At 37.3% G+C, this 19638-nt stretch overlaps 3 protein-coding genes across 6 annotated transcripts; 2 read left to right on the plus strand and 1 right to left on the minus strand.

The window, feature by feature from the left end:
* Positions 1-147: 147 nt before the first annotated feature.
* LOC140959568 (uncharacterized) lies at positions 148-9643 on the plus strand. Its single transcript, XM_073417475.1, has 4 exons — positions 148-740; positions 1318-2226; positions 2882-4000; positions 6451-9643. Exons 1-4 carry the CDS (start codon positions 512-514, stop codon positions 9366-9368), a joined length of 5175 nt encoding a protein of 1724 aa, XP_073273576.1. The 5' UTR covers positions 148-511; the 3' UTR covers positions 9369-9643.
* A 1696-nt stretch (positions 9644-11339) lies between these two features.
* Positions 11340-13623, plus strand: LOC140958193 (uncharacterized). Of its 4 annotated transcripts, none has more exons than XM_073415557.1 (3): positions 11366-11486; positions 12255-12439; positions 12702-13623. In XM_073415557.1, exons 2-3 carry the CDS (start codon positions 12340-12342, stop codon positions 13343-13345), a joined length of 744 nt encoding a protein of 247 aa, XP_073271658.1. In that variant the 5' UTR covers positions 11366-11486; positions 12255-12339; the 3' UTR covers positions 13346-13623. The 4 variants fall into 4 exon arrangements, with proteins under 4 accessions (XP_073271661.1, XP_073271660.1, XP_073271658.1 ...); XM_073415558.1 differs by having other exon boundaries at positions 11383-11507; XM_073415560.1 differs by lacking the exon at positions 12255-12439 and having other exon boundaries at positions 11340-11486.
* Positions 13624-15544: 1921 nt separating this feature from the next.
* On the minus strand, positions 15545-19313 carry LOC140958421 (uncharacterized). The gene is made up of 11 exons (XM_073415860.1): positions 19165-19313; positions 18804-18864; positions 18596-18713; positions 18432-18513; positions 18279-18351; positions 18147-18208; positions 17034-17129; positions 16692-16846; positions 16522-16618; positions 15931-16008; positions 15545-15851 (listed from the first exon to the last, which is right to left on the minus strand). The coding sequence occupies exons 3-11, from the start codon at positions 18667-18669 to the stop codon at positions 15744-15746; spliced, it is 825 nt and encodes a 274-aa protein (XP_073271961.1). The 5' UTR covers positions 18670-18713; positions 18804-18864; positions 19165-19313; the 3' UTR covers positions 15545-15743.
* Between the last annotated feature and the right edge of the window lie 325 nt (positions 19314-19638).

Raw genomic sequence — 19638 nt, forward strand, 5'->3', positions numbered from 1 at the left:
TACGAGGATCGAAATTATAAAAAACTAACATAAACTANCTCAGTGAGAAGGATGAGACCTCAAAACCAGATTCAAATTCTATTGGTATATACTATATATAGCACAACTCGGCAAGATTCTCTTATTCCATACCATCCAAAACGTACAACCCGGCATCGGCAGAAACCCTAATCGAACACCAGCCTGCATGTCTCACACCATCGCTTCTCTCTCACAAAACAAAAATAATAATATAAATAATAATAATCCCCCTTCGATTATCTTTTGCCCTCTTCCATCTTTTGTTTGTCCCGTATCCCGGCGCATTCTCACTTTCAATTGTCCCAGAAAATGGGAAATCTAAATTAAGGTGTTTTTTCGCTTGTGATTAATTGCTTCTTTTTTTATTTTTTTGTCCTTGAACCCGGGAGTTCAAATTAGATTGGCATTCTTTTCTTGGCGTACGAGGCTTTGAATGAGGTTACAAGGTACAGAAAAAGCCATAATTTGTTAAGTAGTAGTGTAGGATTTGATGCCGGCGGAGCCTTTTCCATGGGATCGGAGAGACTTCCGGAAGCACGATAGATCCGGGTCGGACCCTCGTTTTGGCGGTGGGTACGGAGGCGGTTGGCCTCCCAGATGGAGAGACGAACACCACCCCTACGCACCGCCGCCCTACCCTCCGCCTTATCGCCGGCAACACTATCAGCAACAACAGCCGCGTTGGTACTCTGATTTCCGTTCTGGCCCTCTTCCTCCAGGTCAGTATTCAGTTGGATATCGAATTTCGTAATTCGTTTTACGTATTATTTTCTTCCGGGTAATAGAGTCTGAACAGTGCGGTTACCCTTCAGTTTTGTCAAATTGGCCTATACAGAATTTATTTTTGGTTAGTTGAAATTGGTCAATTTTTTCGAGTAATCAATGGAAAGTTGAGCTCTTTAGCCCTTAAATTATGGGAAAAGTTTTTCCAGACTTCATTCTAAGTAATTTGTGAAAGAAGAGAAGGGGCCCTGGTATGCGGCTATAATTTTCACGTATGAATTATGTGATTGGTTTTTGGTGGATAAGGTTGGAGTAGATCTGATATGTAAAAAAACTGAAGCATTGAAAAAGTGATTATGTCTATGGTGTTAAATCCGTCTGTGCTCTATTTTTGTTTTTGATCATGTATGGTCTATTCTTTTGATTGCCTTAACAAGTGCTGAAATCTTGCTTAGGCGTGATTTTTTTTTGGGCATCCTTTACCTGGTTATTTTCCCTTTCTGTGCTCTACAAGTTTACAGCCTCCCATTTTTGGGTTTTACAAATTCATTTTCCTCGTTATATCCCCTTAAGGTCATGGAAAGCAAGCTGGTTGGCACATGCATCCTGAGTATGTTGGTCAGGGATTTTTTCCCAACGGGTCTCGATTCAGTGACAGGAATTTAGATGAAGAGAATTTCCGGCCTTACGGTCTGGGCAGTGATGGAGTTAGGCATCTCAGAAATTTCAAAGATAATAGGGGGTCCTTTAGCCAAAAATACTGGAGAGCAACCTATCGGGAACCTTCTGCATCATCGGACGGTCCTGGAAGAAGCGTTGAGATTAACGAACAGAGGTCTATAGAGAATGCTGAAGCTCGCAATAATGACGGTGAGAACAACAGAAATGAGAACAACTTTTCTCATCCCACTCCTGATGAACTCAAATCAGAAAAACCTGATTCTATTGCAAAAGAACAGCCAGATAAGGATGATGGCAATGCAGATGAGTTGGTGAATGCAGGGAAATATGAGAAAGAAACACGCATGGCGTCAATAAATTGGAAGCCTCTGAAATGGTCAAGGTCAAGGAGCTTATCATCAAGGGGCTCTAGCCTCAGCCATTCAAGTAGCTCAAAGAGCGTGGGAGTGGACTCTATTGAGATGGCCCAGCAAAAGAAAGTGACACCTGTGCAGTCTCCTGCTGCTGATGTTGGTGCTTCTGGTTTGATGACATTTGCCGCAGCATCTTCAGAGGAGCCTACTTCCAGGAAGAAGCAACGTCTTGGCTGGGGAGAGGGACTGGCAAAGTATGAGAAAAAGAAAGTTGATGGCGATGAAGATGATGCAATAAAAAATTCCATGGTCATCAGATTCGATAATATAGAAGAAACTGTACAAGCTCACACCATGAACATGCTTGAAAAGAGTCAAAGAGTTGCAGATTTGGAAGATTGTACCTCACCAGTAACTACGTCTTTGGCTGCTTGTAGTTCTTCACCAGGTAATATGTGGTTCATTGTTACATAATGTACCTTTCTTTTATTGCTTCATTAGCCTTTTATGGAATTACTAATTTACTACCCACAAAAATTTAGGTGGGTTAGTAATGGCATGGAGCATGTACACCTGCAAGGAAGTAGAATGCAGAGCGTAGATGTGATTTGTTATTGGTGGACATATTTGAGTATTTTAATGACTGCTTTTAAGTGAATTTCAGATAAGCTTTTCATCATTGAATGATTTGTTGCTTTATGATGCGAGATTGTTCTTCATGGTAGAGGTAGGTCAGGGATTTATTTTCATTCAACCGTTTATACTTGTCTAGGCATGCAACTAATGTTGTAACCAGTTTACAAAATCGGATCTTGAAGGCATGCCAAGTATGTAATTTTGAAGTTGTCTAGTAATTTTCCTTTGACTTTGTATTGAGAAAAGAAGCTATTTTTCATCGCTAGAGAACTTCTGATTGTATTGTTTTGCCTTTTTTTAATGATGAAGTTAGCTACATTGTATTGCTGATGAACTCCTGGTTGTATTTTTAATATTATATTTTTGACCGCAGAATTGAGATTGATGACTGCTTATATTATCTCATTTGTTCAGTAGGTTTCTTCTTCTTCCTTAATACTTATTTCGTTTTTGTCTAAATGTTACAGGGAGTGAAGAGAAAGAAACAGTCAATTGTGCTAAAGTTGACCACGGTGCATCTAATTTCACATGTTCACCCAGTACTGTGTCCCAGACTCCCTTTGATGGGCCGGCGCTTAAATCAGAAAGCCTGGAACTTTCATCACTCTTTAGCGTGAGTTCTTTGGTTAGTGAATTGTTACAATCTGGGGATCAAAGTTCTGGGAATCCTTATTATGTGGGAGCCAGCAAGTTGTTCTTGTGGAAGAGTGAAGTGTCCAAAGCACTTGAAATGACAGAATCTGAGATAGATTCGCTGGAAACTGAACTCAAGTCATTGATATCAGAACGTAGAAGTTACTGCCCTCTTCCAGATGTTCCCAGCTTGCAACCAGAAGAGACCCACTTAAAACATTTTGAGGAGCAAGTTACCGATTCCAATTTTGCTTTCAGGCACGCTCCTTTGCACCTTGTTTCATCTGAATGTACAATTGTTGAAAATGCACCTGTCGCAATCGAAGCCGAGGACGTGAGGTTGAAAGTAGAGAATACTGATTACACAGGATGTGCTTCCTCAAAATGTGTTGAGGTGTCTTCTTCTGTGGAGGACTTTTGTCCTCAGACTGCTAGAGGTTTGGTGAATTTGGCTGGCAACAATTCTAGTAACTTGGTCGAAAAATGTCTAGATAATGGTCTGTATGATGGGAAGAATGCTGGCCTTGCTGATTATGATGAGCTGACTGTAACCAAAAATTGTCCAGATCTTGCTGAGATCTGTGATATGCTGTATGATATTCCGGATATTTATGACTCAATATTGGCTTCCAATAAAGATTCTGCAAATGTGGCTTCTGGGGCTTTAAATAAGTTAGTACCTTCCGAAAATAATATCTTCAATTTTGGAATGTGTTACAATGTCTCTTGCTTGGAAGACGATCTCACAGTTATCAAAGAGAACTTTCTAAGGAGGAAGCGATTTCTAAGGTTTAAGGAGAAGGTTCTTACTCTTAAATACAAGTTATTTCAGCATTTCTGGTTGCAAGGTCGATTAGTTTCTGTGAGGAAACTTCGAGCGTTGGCTCACAAGAAACCAGATCGAATTGGGCATAAAAAGCATCGTTTCAGTTGTGCTCGGATTTCTGCAGCTGGTAAAAAACATCCCTCACTTCGTAATTACATCAATTTTATGTTCTCATCAAGTGCTTTATATTTCGACACAGTTGCAACGCACCCCTCCTAATCAATACTTAGAAGGAGGTGCGTTTTGGTATAATACACTAATGCTGTAAAGTTCTAATATGTGGTGAAAATTTCATATATTCATCCAGTACTTACACATTAGAGAATGAATGACTTGCTTTGTATTATCCACCTGAGCCTTAAATACATTTAAGACACCCTTTAGAGGCATCTTGAGCCTTTAAGTGCACCAAGACTTGTTCTTTATCGCCTAGGTTGTCTCTAGACACAAGCTATATCCACTATCTTCATTGGGCCTTGAACTTAGGCGCTTACCCATGACTAGAACTGGGTATTGTTTTGTGATCAATGACACATGGTGAAGCTCTTTAATTCTACTTTGTTTTAACTTTAACGTAGTGTTAACTATGATGCATTTTTATGTCAGAATTGTGAGTAATTTTTGGTAGGAAGTTTTCTGGCTTGCCCTTGGTTTCGTAAGATATACGACTGTGATTGGCATTTGTTTTCATGCATTCAGTTGGTTTTTCTTCACAGAAAACTTAATGCTGATACTAGGATTAGAGATCACATGAGTGTTTGGAGGTCAATTTCATTTGTCTTCAAATATGAAGAGCTGAGTTTTGGCAATTCTTCGAAGAATACTGAATGCTGATAATAGGAATAAAGATCATATTGTAAATCAATTTCATTTGGCTCTTTGGCTGAAAAATGAGTTTATGCTACAGATTTTTATGCTAGTTTGGGGTCATCCTAGGCGCAGCGATTCACTAAGGCGAGCCCAGACATTCGCCTGGACTAGCCTTAGAAGTTCAGTCAAGAAGCGCGCCTGGGTGAGTTTTTTTCAATTACTTTTTAAAAACAAATAACCCAAACCCAAACCCTAGCAACCCAATGCTCTAACACGAGAATCAGAAGAAGAGAGCTCTGAACAGAAGAACGAGGTGAGAGCATTTACATCCAAAACAACCAGAAAATGACCGATTTCATATTTTTTGGATGAAGAAGATGAAATTGATGTTGACCAAGAAAATGATGAAGTCAAAGAATACAAGTCTCAAAGTTCTAGAGACTTTGATTATTCGATGGAAGAAAATGAACTTGATTTGGATGATTGAAGAATTTTAATTATGTTACTAATTACTATGAACTTATTAATTATTTTTTGTTTTGTGTGACATTGTGACTTAATTGTTTCATATTTTAATATATTTATTCGAAAATAAATAAATTGTTTAAATAATTTAAAAATGTGCGTCTTGCGCCTCAGACACCCCGGCCCTGGCGCGCCTCAGTGCGCCTTTCGCCCTTGACAACTATGGCCGCAAGGGAGATGGACGTATGCATGCAGATTGCAGGGATTTTTTAACATTAAATAGGGATTGTGTTTGTTATTTAGCATTAAAGAACCATTTTCTATAAATTTGGTTAATAAAACATTCTTTTTGTCTAATTGCTTCTGTATCAAAACTGGACTGGACTAAAAATCTTAGATGCCCATGTGTGGCAACTGAAATAAACTTGTGATTTTATAGTGTCATACATCTTCCTTTGCCTGTCTGCATGCTGCATGAAAACGGGGAGCTAACTATGATCTTCTCATCACTTTATTGCTTTGTTGTAAATAATCAGATACGAGAAAAGTAGTTCTTGGCCAATTGATTAGTTGGTTTGATTTGTGATAGTCTGTAATGTTTGGAGTGTCTGCATTAACGATTGATGAGATATGTACCAGTGTTTGCTTTAAAAATGAGCCGGTTTGTGGTTTGGAGTGGTTCCTTGTTATGAGCTTGTGATGAGGATCTAATTATTGGACAATGGATAGGTCGATTGTTGAGCTCCGAGATAGGTTTGTGGGTTATTCTGTCATTTTTATCTATCTTGAATAATTTTTAGGGGCTCGTTCCTTGAGAGATCTCCTCGATCTCATTAGTATAGTAATTATTTGGAATTCAAGATATCATTTTATTCATTAGTTGAGTAGTTTAAATACAGAAGAAGAGTCATTGCTTATTTAGGAAGGGCATGGCTTAATGCATTTTTATATCCCGAAATTATGCCATTTATGGTAAAAATGGAATAAAAATGGAAAGTAACTAAAGATTGTATCAATACTTGCAGATTTCCATACTTTTTATTCTTGAATTTTCAATGACTGAATTGTTGGTAAATTATGTCCTTGGGCTTTGCATCTTGATCCGTTTGCATACTAGGCTGGTCTGATGTGTTTGGGTCCATGACATTCCTTTCTGTAGTTTTTTGCAAATATTACCTGATTGTCCTTTTGTATTTCCTTGTATATTTCATTCATAGCTGGAACATATTTAGATTCCAAATTCGTTTTGCATCATAAAATTCCTCGGGACTTTTCATTAATTCTCCTTGACTATGTTTGCAGCTGGGAACTCTGAAACAGTCTTGGCAGAAGATGTGATTGATTTTGTTAGCAAGCTGCTTTCAGTGTCCTCGTTTAAACCATATAGAAATACTTTGAAGATGCCTGCTTTAATTTTGGACAAGAAAGAGATGCAGATTTCGAGGTTTATTTCAGATAATGGTCTTGTGGAAGATCCTCACACCCTTGAAACAGAAAGGTCTATGATCAATACCTGGACGCCTGAAGAGAAGGATATCTTCATAGATAAGCTTGCTACTTTGGGGAAAGATTTCAGGAAGATTGCATCCTTTCTAGATCATAAAACAACAGCAGAGTGTGTTGAGTTTTACTACAAGAACCACAAATCAGACTGCTTTGAGAAAGCTAGAAAGAAGCCTGACATTTTTAAATGTGGTAATTCCCAATCGACTACATACCTTGTTGCATCAGGTAAAAGATGGGGCCGTGGGGCTGCTGCGGCTTCCCTTGATATTCTGGGCGCAGCATCAGCAATTGTGGCTAATGCCAATATGGGTGCAGAGGTTCACCATAAATGCTCGTCTAGGTTTTCTTTTGGTGCATCTACTGGTCACAAAGCACCAAGGTCGTATGATAGTCCTTTTCAGAGGTTAAACAGTCCAGATCTGTACGACAATGAGAGAGAAGCCGTAGCTGCTAATGTGTTGGCTGGTATTTGTGGTTCCATATCGTCCGAGGCTGTGAATTCTTGCATCACGAGTTCAGTTGATCCTGTGGACGGATATCAGGATTGTAGGTGCCAGAAAGTTCGGTTTTCTATGAAGCATCCTTCAACCCCTGAAGTTACATTGAGTGTTGATGACGAGTGTTCAGATGAGAGCTGTGGGGAGCTGGATTACACTGATTGGAGTGATATGGAGAAATCAATCTTTATTCAGTCCCTGTCATCTTATGGCAGAGATTTTGAGAGGATCTCACAATGTGTCAGAACAAGATCGAGGGACCAATGTAAGGTTTTCTTTAGCAAAGCTAGGAAGTGTCTTGAGTTGGATCTGATTCAACCTGGACAAGGTAATGCGGTCTCTGGTGATGGTAATGGAGGTGGTAGTGACATGGAAGATGCTAGTGCTGTGGAAACTGGGTCTGTTGTTTTCAATGAGGGGTCAGATTGCAAGATGGAAGATCTTCTGACATCTGACATGAAATCAAGGCATGGATATGATATGATTGAATGTAAACGGCATTTGAAGCTTGATTCAAAGAGATGTGAGTTGATGGGTGATTGTCAACTTCATAATCATGTTATGGACTTCAATGTGGATATCATTAGACGGAATAGTGCAAATGGCGTGTGTGTATATGTGCAGGAAGTCGGTACCATGGACGTATCCTCTGATGAGGAAACTGTACAAAAGGTTGAAGAGGCGGCTGAGCATCGCCTGCGTAAGGAATCAAGTGAAGGTGAGGACATGGTTTTGGTTGAGGTTTCGGATGGGCATCTTGGGAAAGATTGCCAAGAACCAGAACTTGTGTTCGCTAATAAGAAAGTTGAAGATACTGATGTTAATTCTGCCAATATCAGTGGCATGAATTGCACGGTTCTTGGGATGAAGTGTGAGTTGCAGCTGACTGAGAATGCCTCTCCCCCTCTTCTGGATGTACATTCTGCTACGCAAGCTGATTATGTTTCTTTCCAAAAGAAGGCTGTGCTTGAAAACTATAATGAAAAATCATGTGTCGATCCATGGGAGAAGAGTAGTCATATAGCATCCTTGAGGTCCTCAACACTGTTCTCTGTTCCAATTAGATATCAGAAACTTTCGAATCATAATGCTTTATCAGCTGTTAGTGTTGATTGGATTGATGATGAGCATTCTCAGAGCATTGTTAGTACAGGTGATTGTCAGCAGCATTTATCTGGTCACTCGTGTTCAGATCCTCGTCAGTTCCTTAGAGGGTCCTCGGTTCCCAGGCCAATAGTGAACGAGGAGATAAAAGGATTTGTTAGTTGCAAAAAACCAGTTCCGCTTCAAAATTCCTCTCATGGAAATTTGTATTCTACCCATCGTGTAGGGTTCTCTCTTCAGAAGTGTAGGAGCTCAAGATATAATTCCCATGAAATCGAGGCTTTGCATCCATTGCAACGACACAGCGTTGGTCAATCTAGAACCCAATCCAGCTGCTCATCTAATGTGGAAAAACCTTTTAGGAATGGTGATGTAAAATTGTTTGGTAAAATCTTAACATCCTCTGAACAGAAATCAAATTGTAGCGGGCAACCAACTGATGACAATGGTGTTCAGCATCATATATCCAATGGCCCGACTCGGAACCTGAAATTCAATGGTGACCAGAAGGTCAGCGTAGATTCAGCAGTGTCAAAATTTGATTGTAACCACCACCTTGGCTCTGGAAATAGTCCTGTTACGAATTTCGGTTTTTGGGATAGGAACAGGATGCAGACTGGCCTCCCTCCTGTGGCCGACTCTTCCCTCTTGTTGGCCAAGCATCCCTCAGCATTTAGTAATTATTCTATGCCTGCAGCAAAAGTCGAGCAGCCACCACTTCAGAGAATCGTGAAGAGCAGTGACCGCTCTTTCAACTGTGTTTCAGTTTGTCATAGTAGAGATATATGCAACAGCAATGGGTTGACAGACCATCTAAAGAGTCTAGAGGCGCGGCCTTTTACCACAGATATGAAGAACCCACAAGATATATTTATCACTGACATGCAAAGAAGGAACATATTGAATGTCGTCTCAGGAATTCAACAGCAATCAAGTGGGATTGTTGGAGTTAATGTTGGAAGAGTACTTGTTGGAGGCCAGTGTTCTGGTGTCTCAGATCCAGTTGCTGCCATCAAAATGCACTATGCTAAAGCTGAACAATTTAGTTTGCAGTCGGGGAACATGATGAAAGAGGACATCACTTGGAGAAGAAAAGGGGACATAGGTAGGTAGTAGTAACCCTTTTGCGGTAAAATATCTTATTTTTACGCAATGTAAAATAGATTTTTAGGACCGATTCAGAATCCACCCGTTTGTTGTTAGAATTCTAGATGTTGTGATGTCTCAGAACTTTGTATTTACTGTATTTGGTTAATGGAAATACAGAAATAATCTGTCACAAACTTGGGGAGGAAGATATCTGTGGGCATGCTTGTCATTTGTGGGTCGACTTGTTTTGACGTAAGTTGTTCCTACCTTTTTAAGGCAAACATTAAATGGGAGAGTTGGATGTTTTTCTCCAAGGACCAAATAGCGTTGCCAATTTCACCGAATGCAAAAAACATAATTTTTCCCAAGTTTCTAACCATGACGGTACGAGAAATCGAATCCCGCCTATATTTCATAACTAGACAAGTGAAAGGAATTGTCCCTATTTGAGAGATGAGGTTGAGGTTGAAGATTTATGGAAAATCAATCTCTGCCACAGCAGTTGTTCAGCAAACATAGAGAGGACGCTAAAAATCAAAATACATGTTTAAAATGTATATGTCTGTTATGAACATGAATTCTTACGAAAATACAGAAAATACGTTGTATGTTTGGTTTTAAGAAAATGTCATGTATATACATGAATTTTATAAGTGATAAATACGATGACATGTTTTTGAAGGAGGTAAGTTGGTTGTGACTAACACGAACACAAACATGTAAGGTCAAAGCTCAGTGGATGAGTAAAATTGTCGCTAATGTCCTCACCGTCGGATACCGCGGTTATACGTAGATGAATCCATAGAATTAGAGCTGATACGAAAATCACAACTAATAATCTGAATTCAATAAAGGAAAAAATGAATACGTAAATGATGATACGATATAACATGATTTGATATTAATATGTTTACGTTTATGTTCATGCTTTTGAAGATCATGAAAGTTATTTTGCTTAAAGTACTTTTCACTGTTACATTATATGTATATGTACTTGTTATATCGGTTCAGGTGTGTTGAATCTTTAGACTCACTAGATGTGAATGGTGCAGGTGAGCAGTTTGTTGATGAGAAGACTGGAGGCGCTGAAGACTGAGTAGGCTGAGCTGGGGGTGTACATGTTAACCCGATGACCTTGTATTCTTCTGCATATTATGATCATGAGTCATGTGTGTAAACAATATTTTAAATGTCTTTGCATCTCTTTATACGTTGATGATATTGACAGAAGTTGAGTTTTTTTAAAACAGTAGACTATGAGATTGATTTCATTTTAAGATTTAATTCACTGCAGTTATTTTTATTCAGTGGTTGGATTACCTTTTAAAATGCATAGTTGACTTATTTCTATGTATATGAGTTTGAGTATTTTCGGTCATACTTTTTTTTAAAAAATCTTTCAGTAGAATTTTAAGATCCACGTAAAAATTGGGACAAGTAAATTTTTAAATGATTTAATTATTATAGCCATGTAAAAATTTCACTTTCACATATTATAAAAATAATTAAGGATAAAAATATTTAATCATTTTCTAGTCATATTTATTTACATAGGTATTAGTTTTTTTAAAAAATATATATTTATTTATTACTATTATCAAGTCCCGAGACAAAAATGAATACCCATTTTTTTCCCCGAAATTATCTTTATATAATATAGATACTATATTTTCGTTTTTTCTTTTGTTTTATTTTTTATTTTTACATTTCAAATTGTAGTTTAGTCTTTTCATAATTTTTAAAATTATGACATGACTCTCATATAAATATAATCAATTCAAATGACAGTACGATTTTTTATTATTTTTTACAATAATAATATTATCTATATTTGAATATAAATCAAATTAACGATGAAATTGTAGTTGTTCTTATATATTTTCATAATATTTTTATTTTTGTAAAAAAATTAGATAATTATTATTTTTTATGAACTACAAAAATTAAGAAAAATTATATCTTTTACACAGTTTGAGTTAGGGTTTAAAAAGGGGAATGACATCGAGTGGGTATTTAATTAATTGAAAAGTAAAACCCTAAAGATTGCAACATTTTGGGGTTTTAGTTTTGTGAGGTGAAGAAAAATGGCGAGAGGTGCTCTCCTTCATTTGGCGCGATCGCAAACAAGAACATTGACTTCAGGTTATCTCATGCGTTTCTGTTGTGAGTTTCATTTAAAAATTTTCGTTTTCTGATTATTTTCATATATTGGCGATCTATACAAATTGACGTTTGCGGAGGATTTGATATCTTCATGCGTGCTTATTTTATTGCTTGATCATGAGATAAATCTAATAATTCAGTGTAGCATATCTTGGGTGGGCAAGTTATTTCTATTATGTCTGACTTTATGATTCTACTTCCGTTAAAAACTGAAGCAACTACTGCGCCGTGTCGTGCACTTTGTGATATAATGGTCTCGCTTTGAATTTTGGTCATTCGGTATACGTACAATCAATTTTTTGCAAGAGGAAACTTTTTTTCTTGAAATCTCTGTTCACGTGAACAGCAGCTTGTTTATTTGTTTTAGTTTTAGTTTTTAGGTGATTTGAGAAATATAACAACCTGGATCAGGGTTTCACGCATTGACAACATGTTGACTTTTAAAGTGGTAAAACTATAGTGAAAAGGAGCACTCAACACACAAAATTTACATAATGTGACCATAAAGACCTATTTCCACGACACAATGCGCACAGTGTTAATATTTTATTGAGTACTCTTTTTTTAAATACTGTAATCGCCCCTTTATATAGGTATTCATTTGGAGTAAATATGAAACAGGATATCAAATCTAAGTCAAAATAATATCGATGATAGTCTCAATGATATCAAATGTAATTTCAGAATATTTCTTTTGATTTTCTTATGCTATTATTCTTTATTTTACCATTATTTCAAACAACGCAGAAATACAAGTTACACACACAGCTAATTGGTGTTTTCGAAAAGTTCATAATGTGCTCTGCAGCAGTTGTGGAAAAGGAAGGAACTTATGTTGTCTTTTTCGATTAACTCATCCAGTCTGAATATACACATTTGTATCTTTCCCTCCCCGACTCAATGGCCGCAACCCTGTTTGTGTGGGGTGTCAGGTATGGGTGACTCAACACTCAACAGGTACCAATCATCGAGGTTGATCCTAATGTTGATTGATAAGAAGATGTCTAAAACTCTAAATAGCTTCCCTTTTAAAGATTTGGTCAGCAAATAGTGACAAATTATCGTGTGATGAACTTGTGTTGCAACAAATATTGGTTTGAGCTCAATAATCACACTGACAGTTTCATTTGTAATTACCAGAAACTAATATTGGCTGTTAGATTTTGATTGAGACTAATATCTATTTTCATGTAGTTGCTAGGTTTAGTCCATGCCCACAAACATATGGTTCCAAAATTGACACCACCCCTGTCTTGAAGTTTACCCAAGTTTACAAGCGAATGTCATCTCGAGCTTCAACATCTGAAGACACCAACAAGATTAGTATTGGACCTCAGAACAGGAAAGAAGAGGAAAATAAAGAAATGGACAGAGGTGTAGTCTATTATGGTCCCATATCAAACACAATTAAGAAAGTGAAGCTCCTCTCCCTTTCCACATGCTGCCTCTCTGTTTCATTAGGACCCGTCATCACTTTCATGACATCGCCTGACATGAATGTTATTCTAAAGGGGGCAGTGGCATCTACTGTTATATTCCTTAGTGCTTCTACTACTGCTGCCCTTCACTGGTTTGTGAGCCCTTACATCCACAAACTGAGATGGCAACCTGGTTCGGACAGCTTTGAGGTGGAGATGCTATCATGGCTGGCAACACATTTACCAAGAACCATCAAGTTTGCAGATATTCGACCTGCAGAGACAAAAAGGCCTTTTGTGACGTTCAAGGCTAATGGCAGTCTCTACTTTGTTGATGTGGAGCACTGCCACAATAAGGCATTACTGGCAAAACTGACCCCTCAAAAGCAAGCTCATGGGTCTGCCTTCAAGAATTTGTGAAGTGCACCATGTTTGTAGACCATTCAAATGACTCTAGGTAGAAATTTCCTGTTTTCTTATGTTATTCCGTGTCTTGCCTTTGAGGGCATTGAAGGAATTAATTATACGTTTGAGTCAAACTTTGGCGCTAAACAACGTGCATCAAAGATCAACATTGTTCTATTTGTGTTTGAGTCAAACTTTGGCGCTAAATAATGTGCATCAAAGATCAACTTTGTTCTATTTGTGTTGCTCGGGATCATGGATATATGATATATAACCAGTTTGTGTTTTATCTATGTTATTGTTGCTTTCTGGGGCTTCTCTCTCTGAATTCCATGCCATCAACTGGAGTACTATTAACCACAAGATTGACAAGTGACGATCGAGCATTTGTTCTATACTTGGACATCATTTGGCATATCCCTGAGGGCTGAGGGTATTAGATTGTCATATTCTCCAGATTTTAACTTATAGTTTAATAAATCTTGATATTGTTGACTCCGGAAGAACAATTTACCAGTTATCCTACATTTGATATTATATGCTACAATAAAAAATTGTTCTTGTATCTACAATTTAGAATCAGGATCATTTCCAGTTTGGGATCAATCACGTGAAATTATGTATTATTTTATCTATTCTTTTACCAGTTTAACCTATCATTAAATACATTAATTGATGTTTTAATTTTATCATAATGATACTGAAAATTTCTTTTTAAAATAATGTAGTAGAGAATTCCAGGCATGCTTAGGGGCTTGTCCTGCCAAAAACGCGCACATTTCTGCCTAGAAATTCCAGGCAGGCTTAGGGGCAGCCCCCAGCACGTTCAGAGCTTGATTTTCTCTCTGGTGCTATTGTTTCGAGTTTTTCTTCATTTCCTTGCATAATTTCCATTCGTTAAGCCAACTATTCCAACAGATATTGTTGCTGATTTTCTTCCAAGAAAATGACCTCTTCTTCAGAGAAGGTGGGTTTTAGTTCTTATTTTTTTAGTACTTGTTCTTACATTGGAAGCAAAAAAAAAAAGTTTGAAAGTTATATACCTTTTGACTCTCCTATGGCCGTTGTGTAGTGAATGAGAACCCAACAAAATATAGAACTTGTGTGGTTTGGCCATGAAGAACTATATCCACAACATAACTTTCATCTCATCTTTAAATGGTTAAAAATATATTGGGATGGATATGGTAGGAAATCTTTCGTACAAACTAAATCAAAATAAAATTATGTTAAAAAAATACATTATAATTACAATAATCCCAAATTTAATTCGAGAACCTAATCTTTGAACTATATCACTGATAAATCCGATTATTGGTCAGAATAAAATATGATGTCATTGTGTATAGGCAATGTATTGCATACATATCCAACGTTGCTGTTCGAGAAAGCTACCGCAGACAGGGAATAGCAAAAAGGCTAGTAGCTAAAGCAGAGGCCATAGCCAGAAGTTGGGGATGTCGTGCAATTGCATTACACTGTGACGTACAAAACATTGGAGTCAAAAGTTTATATGCAAGTCTAGGCTTCAAATATACTTAAAAGTGCCTGAAAATGCAACTTGGCCGGCCTCAGCCAAAAAACCTCACCTGATATGCAGTTCAACTTCATGATGAAACTTATTGAAAGATACTAATAATACGCATCTAAACCGTAAAACAGAAATCTAACCGTAGAATATTTGACAAGTTGCAGGTTGTGAAATGTATTTCTTCTAGTTCTACTCATAATTTGGTGGTCTTTTAGCCCAATGATAGATCGTCGGTAAAACCAACGATCTTGGAGCCAAGGTTATGGTTTTGATTGTGTTGAGGGCAAGCATTTGCTACGTACAGAAGAGATAACCGGTGTAGGTATAATGTCGATTACCCTTTTTACGGATGTCAAAGACACTTGGACTGATCCAGGACCAAAAGAATTGAATTGTACAGTTCATGTAAATTAATCTTTGTTGTTACCATTGTTACAGGGAGACAGCCATTTAGTTCCAATTGTTTGGGATCTTAGGCCTTTTTTATTTAAAAAAAAAAAGTTTTATTTAAGGATGTTAGGTTTTCTGATACATGAAAAATTAAGATCTTTTGTGTCAGTTCTCACATTGCAGATCCTTCAATTCTTAATCTAATACGTAAAACATATAGACAAAGACATGATTATTCGGAACAACTTTTTCAAGTTTGTGTAGATCAAACCAAAGTCATGTACATACATGTATACATGTAATGTATAACATTGAACAACCTGCATGTCTCACATATCAGATCAACCAAAATTGCAGTAAAATTTATTCATGTTCCTTGACCTAACATGCAAAACTTCACCGATTTGAGTCACTTGACGTCTGTCTTTTTCCGCATTTTTTTATATGAGCAGAGAATGTGTAGCAAAACAAAAGCCAATAAGGATCTGTCGATCATACTTGGACAAATTTGTCTAAAGTGGAAGTATCAAGTGCAGGAAACTTTCTCATAGCAGAAAGAACAGCAAGACCAAGTTTAACGGCATCTTCATCACTTAGTGCCTGCAAGAATTACTATTATCAGTATGGTCACAGGCATTTTAAGCAACCATGTAGCTTCTTTATGGAATGGTGAAGTCACCTCAATATTTAGAGGCAAGACGGGGTCATGAAGTGAGAGCCTCAAAAGAAACCATCCACCATAGCCCGAAACTCGTACCTGTTTTTCATAGAAAGTGGAAACTACATATTGTTAAAGCAATATACCAAAACACAAATCCCAATTCGACATAGATCATATATACACAAATATTGTAAAATGAAAAAAAACAAACAAACAAAACAAAACAAAATTTTGAGTTGTTTAATCGTGCAAGCTAGCATTACCAAACACGGCATTGCCAAGGTTTTCAGTTGAAAATGTAAGCATAGTTCTTCGCAATCAAGCCAAATGTGATATAGTAGGGATCAACATATTCTATGATCAAATTATGTGATCTCAAAATGAAAATTTCTATTTTGTTCCATGATGACTATATTTAGAGGGTAAATTACAGCAAGATTGTGATTCAATAATGAAATCATTTACGTAGCTAAAGCGTAATCGCAAAGCACTAAAGTGAAACGAACATAACTTAATAGAACTGTTAAGAGTTGACTTAGAATTGATATTCCTTTCTCGCAAGAACACATAAGCTGAGATATTAAATAACCAATAGTTTCAACTACTTACTCCTTCGTAGTTAACAGGGGCTTTCTGAAGGTTTGGGTCTGAATCAGTGATGTTTGACAAGTGCTGTAGCACTGCCTCTCCATATTCGCGGAAAGATCTGCAATGCATCGATATAAATGTTTAATGAACCACACGAGAAAAGTTTCACTGTAAGGTGTAGAGAAGCTCACCCTCCTTTAAGATCTTCATGATTCTGATCGATTTTGAGTCTAAGTTCAACAGCAACACCTGGTTCCTCTAGACCATCCACCAAATCTGTCAAAACCTTGCTGCCACCACCAACTCCAGAAGCTTTAGCTGATGCAAGTTTGTTTAAAAGCTTGACCTACAATCAATAAAGAAGTAATTAACAAAAAGGAAAGCTTCATATTGAGATTCAAGGGACTGTAGAGCTATAAATTTTCATGGAAACAAAGAATTAGCGGTTGCCTTTGTTCATAGCAGGTTAGAAGGCAAATATGGGATGGACCTTTGATGACTAAAAGTCAATAACAGGGATGATAAGAACCTACCATGAGGTATGCACCGTCGTCGAGCCAATTATTCTCCTTAAGAGCTCCATGACCACTCGTTTCAATAGCCAAATGTGACTCCTCTCCAACAGAGTTCTGCCATAATTTAACCAGCGGCATAGTCCTTTAAGCTTATATAAACATATTTGAAATATCAAAACAGTTGGATGACCCCTGTATGACAGTCAGATGTGCTTGAATTTCATATTTCCATAATTATGCACCATAAAAGTCTTTAAAAGCCCCAGCCCCAACCCTCGATCCCCCTCGTCTCTCTCTCTCAAAAATAAAACAAGGATGCCAGAGATGGCCAAATCAACCACTCACATAAAACCTGACACAAGAAACTAATTTAAGTTAATGGATAGAAATGGAAAACTGAGGAATGAAACAATATCCCCGAATTAAATACTTAACGATTACAAAAATTAATATCAGACATGAAATTGCAATCACATGGTTCAAACCCACCCCATCTTAAATATTGACTCAAGTCAGGATATGTGATAGCTCATGTGTTGTGCCTCATTGAGGATAATAATGGCGTGTTATAAACTAAGACATCGTTTGGCTCGTGTGATGAGATGATAATGATGTATAATATTAAGATAAATAAATTTAGACATAGAAAACTTAACTATTTTCAACTCTGACTGATGCTGGATGAGGCAAGGACACAAAATCTTATCTTTCGAACTAAATGAAGCCTAAGTTGAGAATGTGTCCCATTTCACAATAAGAAAACTAAGAGAATAGTGAAACTGTATCAGTTAACAAGCGAGCATGTTTCTTTAACCAACACATACAATATTCTTTCCCCAAGCCATTTTCTCTAAGATAAACTAGTCAATCAGGTTGATGACTCTCTATACACTTGTACCGATATCTTTTTATGTTTTGCTGCATTGAAATCAAAACCTGTGATATGGAGGTGAAGGGGTGTGTATAGAAAAGGGATATATTCAAAAATAATAATTAGTTTTAGAAATAAGATATTCAGAAACAACCACAAAAGTAATGTTCAAGCCTCAAGGTGATAGTGACCAAATAGCCCAGAATTGCAAATAGAGACAGCAGGTCCAGACTCATATTAATATATCATTCTTTACTTACCAAACGAATAGCTTCATCAATTACATTTTTGTAGCCTCTTTTGAACCTGTGGTGTCTTCCACCTGAGAAGATTAATTAGTGTAAGCTTCATGATAACCAAAAAAATTATCATTCTGAAACTATTTATCCTACCCAGTTTCTTTTCGATAAATGCAGTCAATCCATCTGACGTGACACTATCAGTGACAATTGTTGTTCCTGGATGCTGTTACACAAAATACAAAAAAAAAATTAGGAAAAGCTTTCTCTGAGAAACCAAGAAACACGCCATCGAGAAAAACATACTTGCTCTAAAACAATAGCAGAGATTAGGGCAATCAAACGGTTACGATTGAACTCACGGCCGCTGGACTCTACAGCAGCAGATCTGAACCAAAGATTTAATATCATGTTTCATCAGAAAATTCAGCAGGTGTTTCCAAGGAACACAAGAGACCAGCAACCCGTACCTGTCAACATCAGTATCAAAGATGATGCCCAAGTCTGCTTTGTTCTCAAGGACAGCCCGCGTGATAGCTTTCATAGCTTCTTTATCCTCCGGGTTAGGAATATGATTCGGAAATAATCCTGGTATAGGTACAAACATAACATCAGCTCTCAAAAACATTTCATGCACGACACATTTACATAAATGACAACTTTTGAATTTAGAGTTACCATCTGGCTCTAGGAACTGACTTCCAGAAGTAATAGCTCCAAGAGGCTCAAGAACCTTGCCCTGATACGCCAGAGACAACAACTATTAGGGGAGCTACACGGAGATTCCTTAACAAAGAGCGACATAAATTTTGGCACAAGTTTACAACAAAAAGATTGCAAATATCCTAGAGGACCCATTCGTTATTAGTTAATCTACTTCAGGAAATGCTATTAAAGATTCCATGATCCTCTGCTCACTGCTATTTTATTACTCATGCTTCATGAAATTTAACCCCTTTGGAGAATGTGTGTAGAAAACAGGCAAGAAATGATTAAAATTAATAAAAAAATAAAAATAAATAAAACAGTCCATACTTACGGCAAAGAATCCACCAGCTCCATTTCCAGCATCCACGACTATATGGAGTCCCTCAAGGGGCTTCTCTGAAAGTGAGATCAAGTAGTTAATAACGATGAACAAGATCTACGTGTCTATTAAATCATGAAGTGGATTTCAACATGGTAATTACTGACACACGTAAGATCAACAGGAATGCTCCATTATTAAACAGTCGGGGGGAGAGGCAACAGACTCCGATAATGGGAACAGAATAACATCATCCGAGGGGCGGATCCAGGACTTTATGTTTGGAGGGACCGCATTGTGTGGCACTGTCGGAGCTACCAATTTTCAATGGGGACCATTGATTTCTCTCTTAAGACTTGTGGTATGTGCGTTATCGAAAGAAAAAAATTGAGAACTATAAGACACAAACCTTGAGTCTAAGCATTAAAAAAATATAAATCTCACCACAAACAAATATATATTAGAGTGTCTATAATTAATATATAT

This window comes from Primulina huaijiensis, chromosome 15 (assembly GCF_012295235.1).
Source record: "Primulina huaijiensis isolate GDHJ02 chromosome 15, ASM1229523v2, whole genome shotgun sequence".
NCBI classification, from domain to species: domain Eukaryota; kingdom Viridiplantae; phylum Streptophyta; class Magnoliopsida; order Lamiales; family Gesneriaceae; genus Primulina; species Primulina huaijiensis.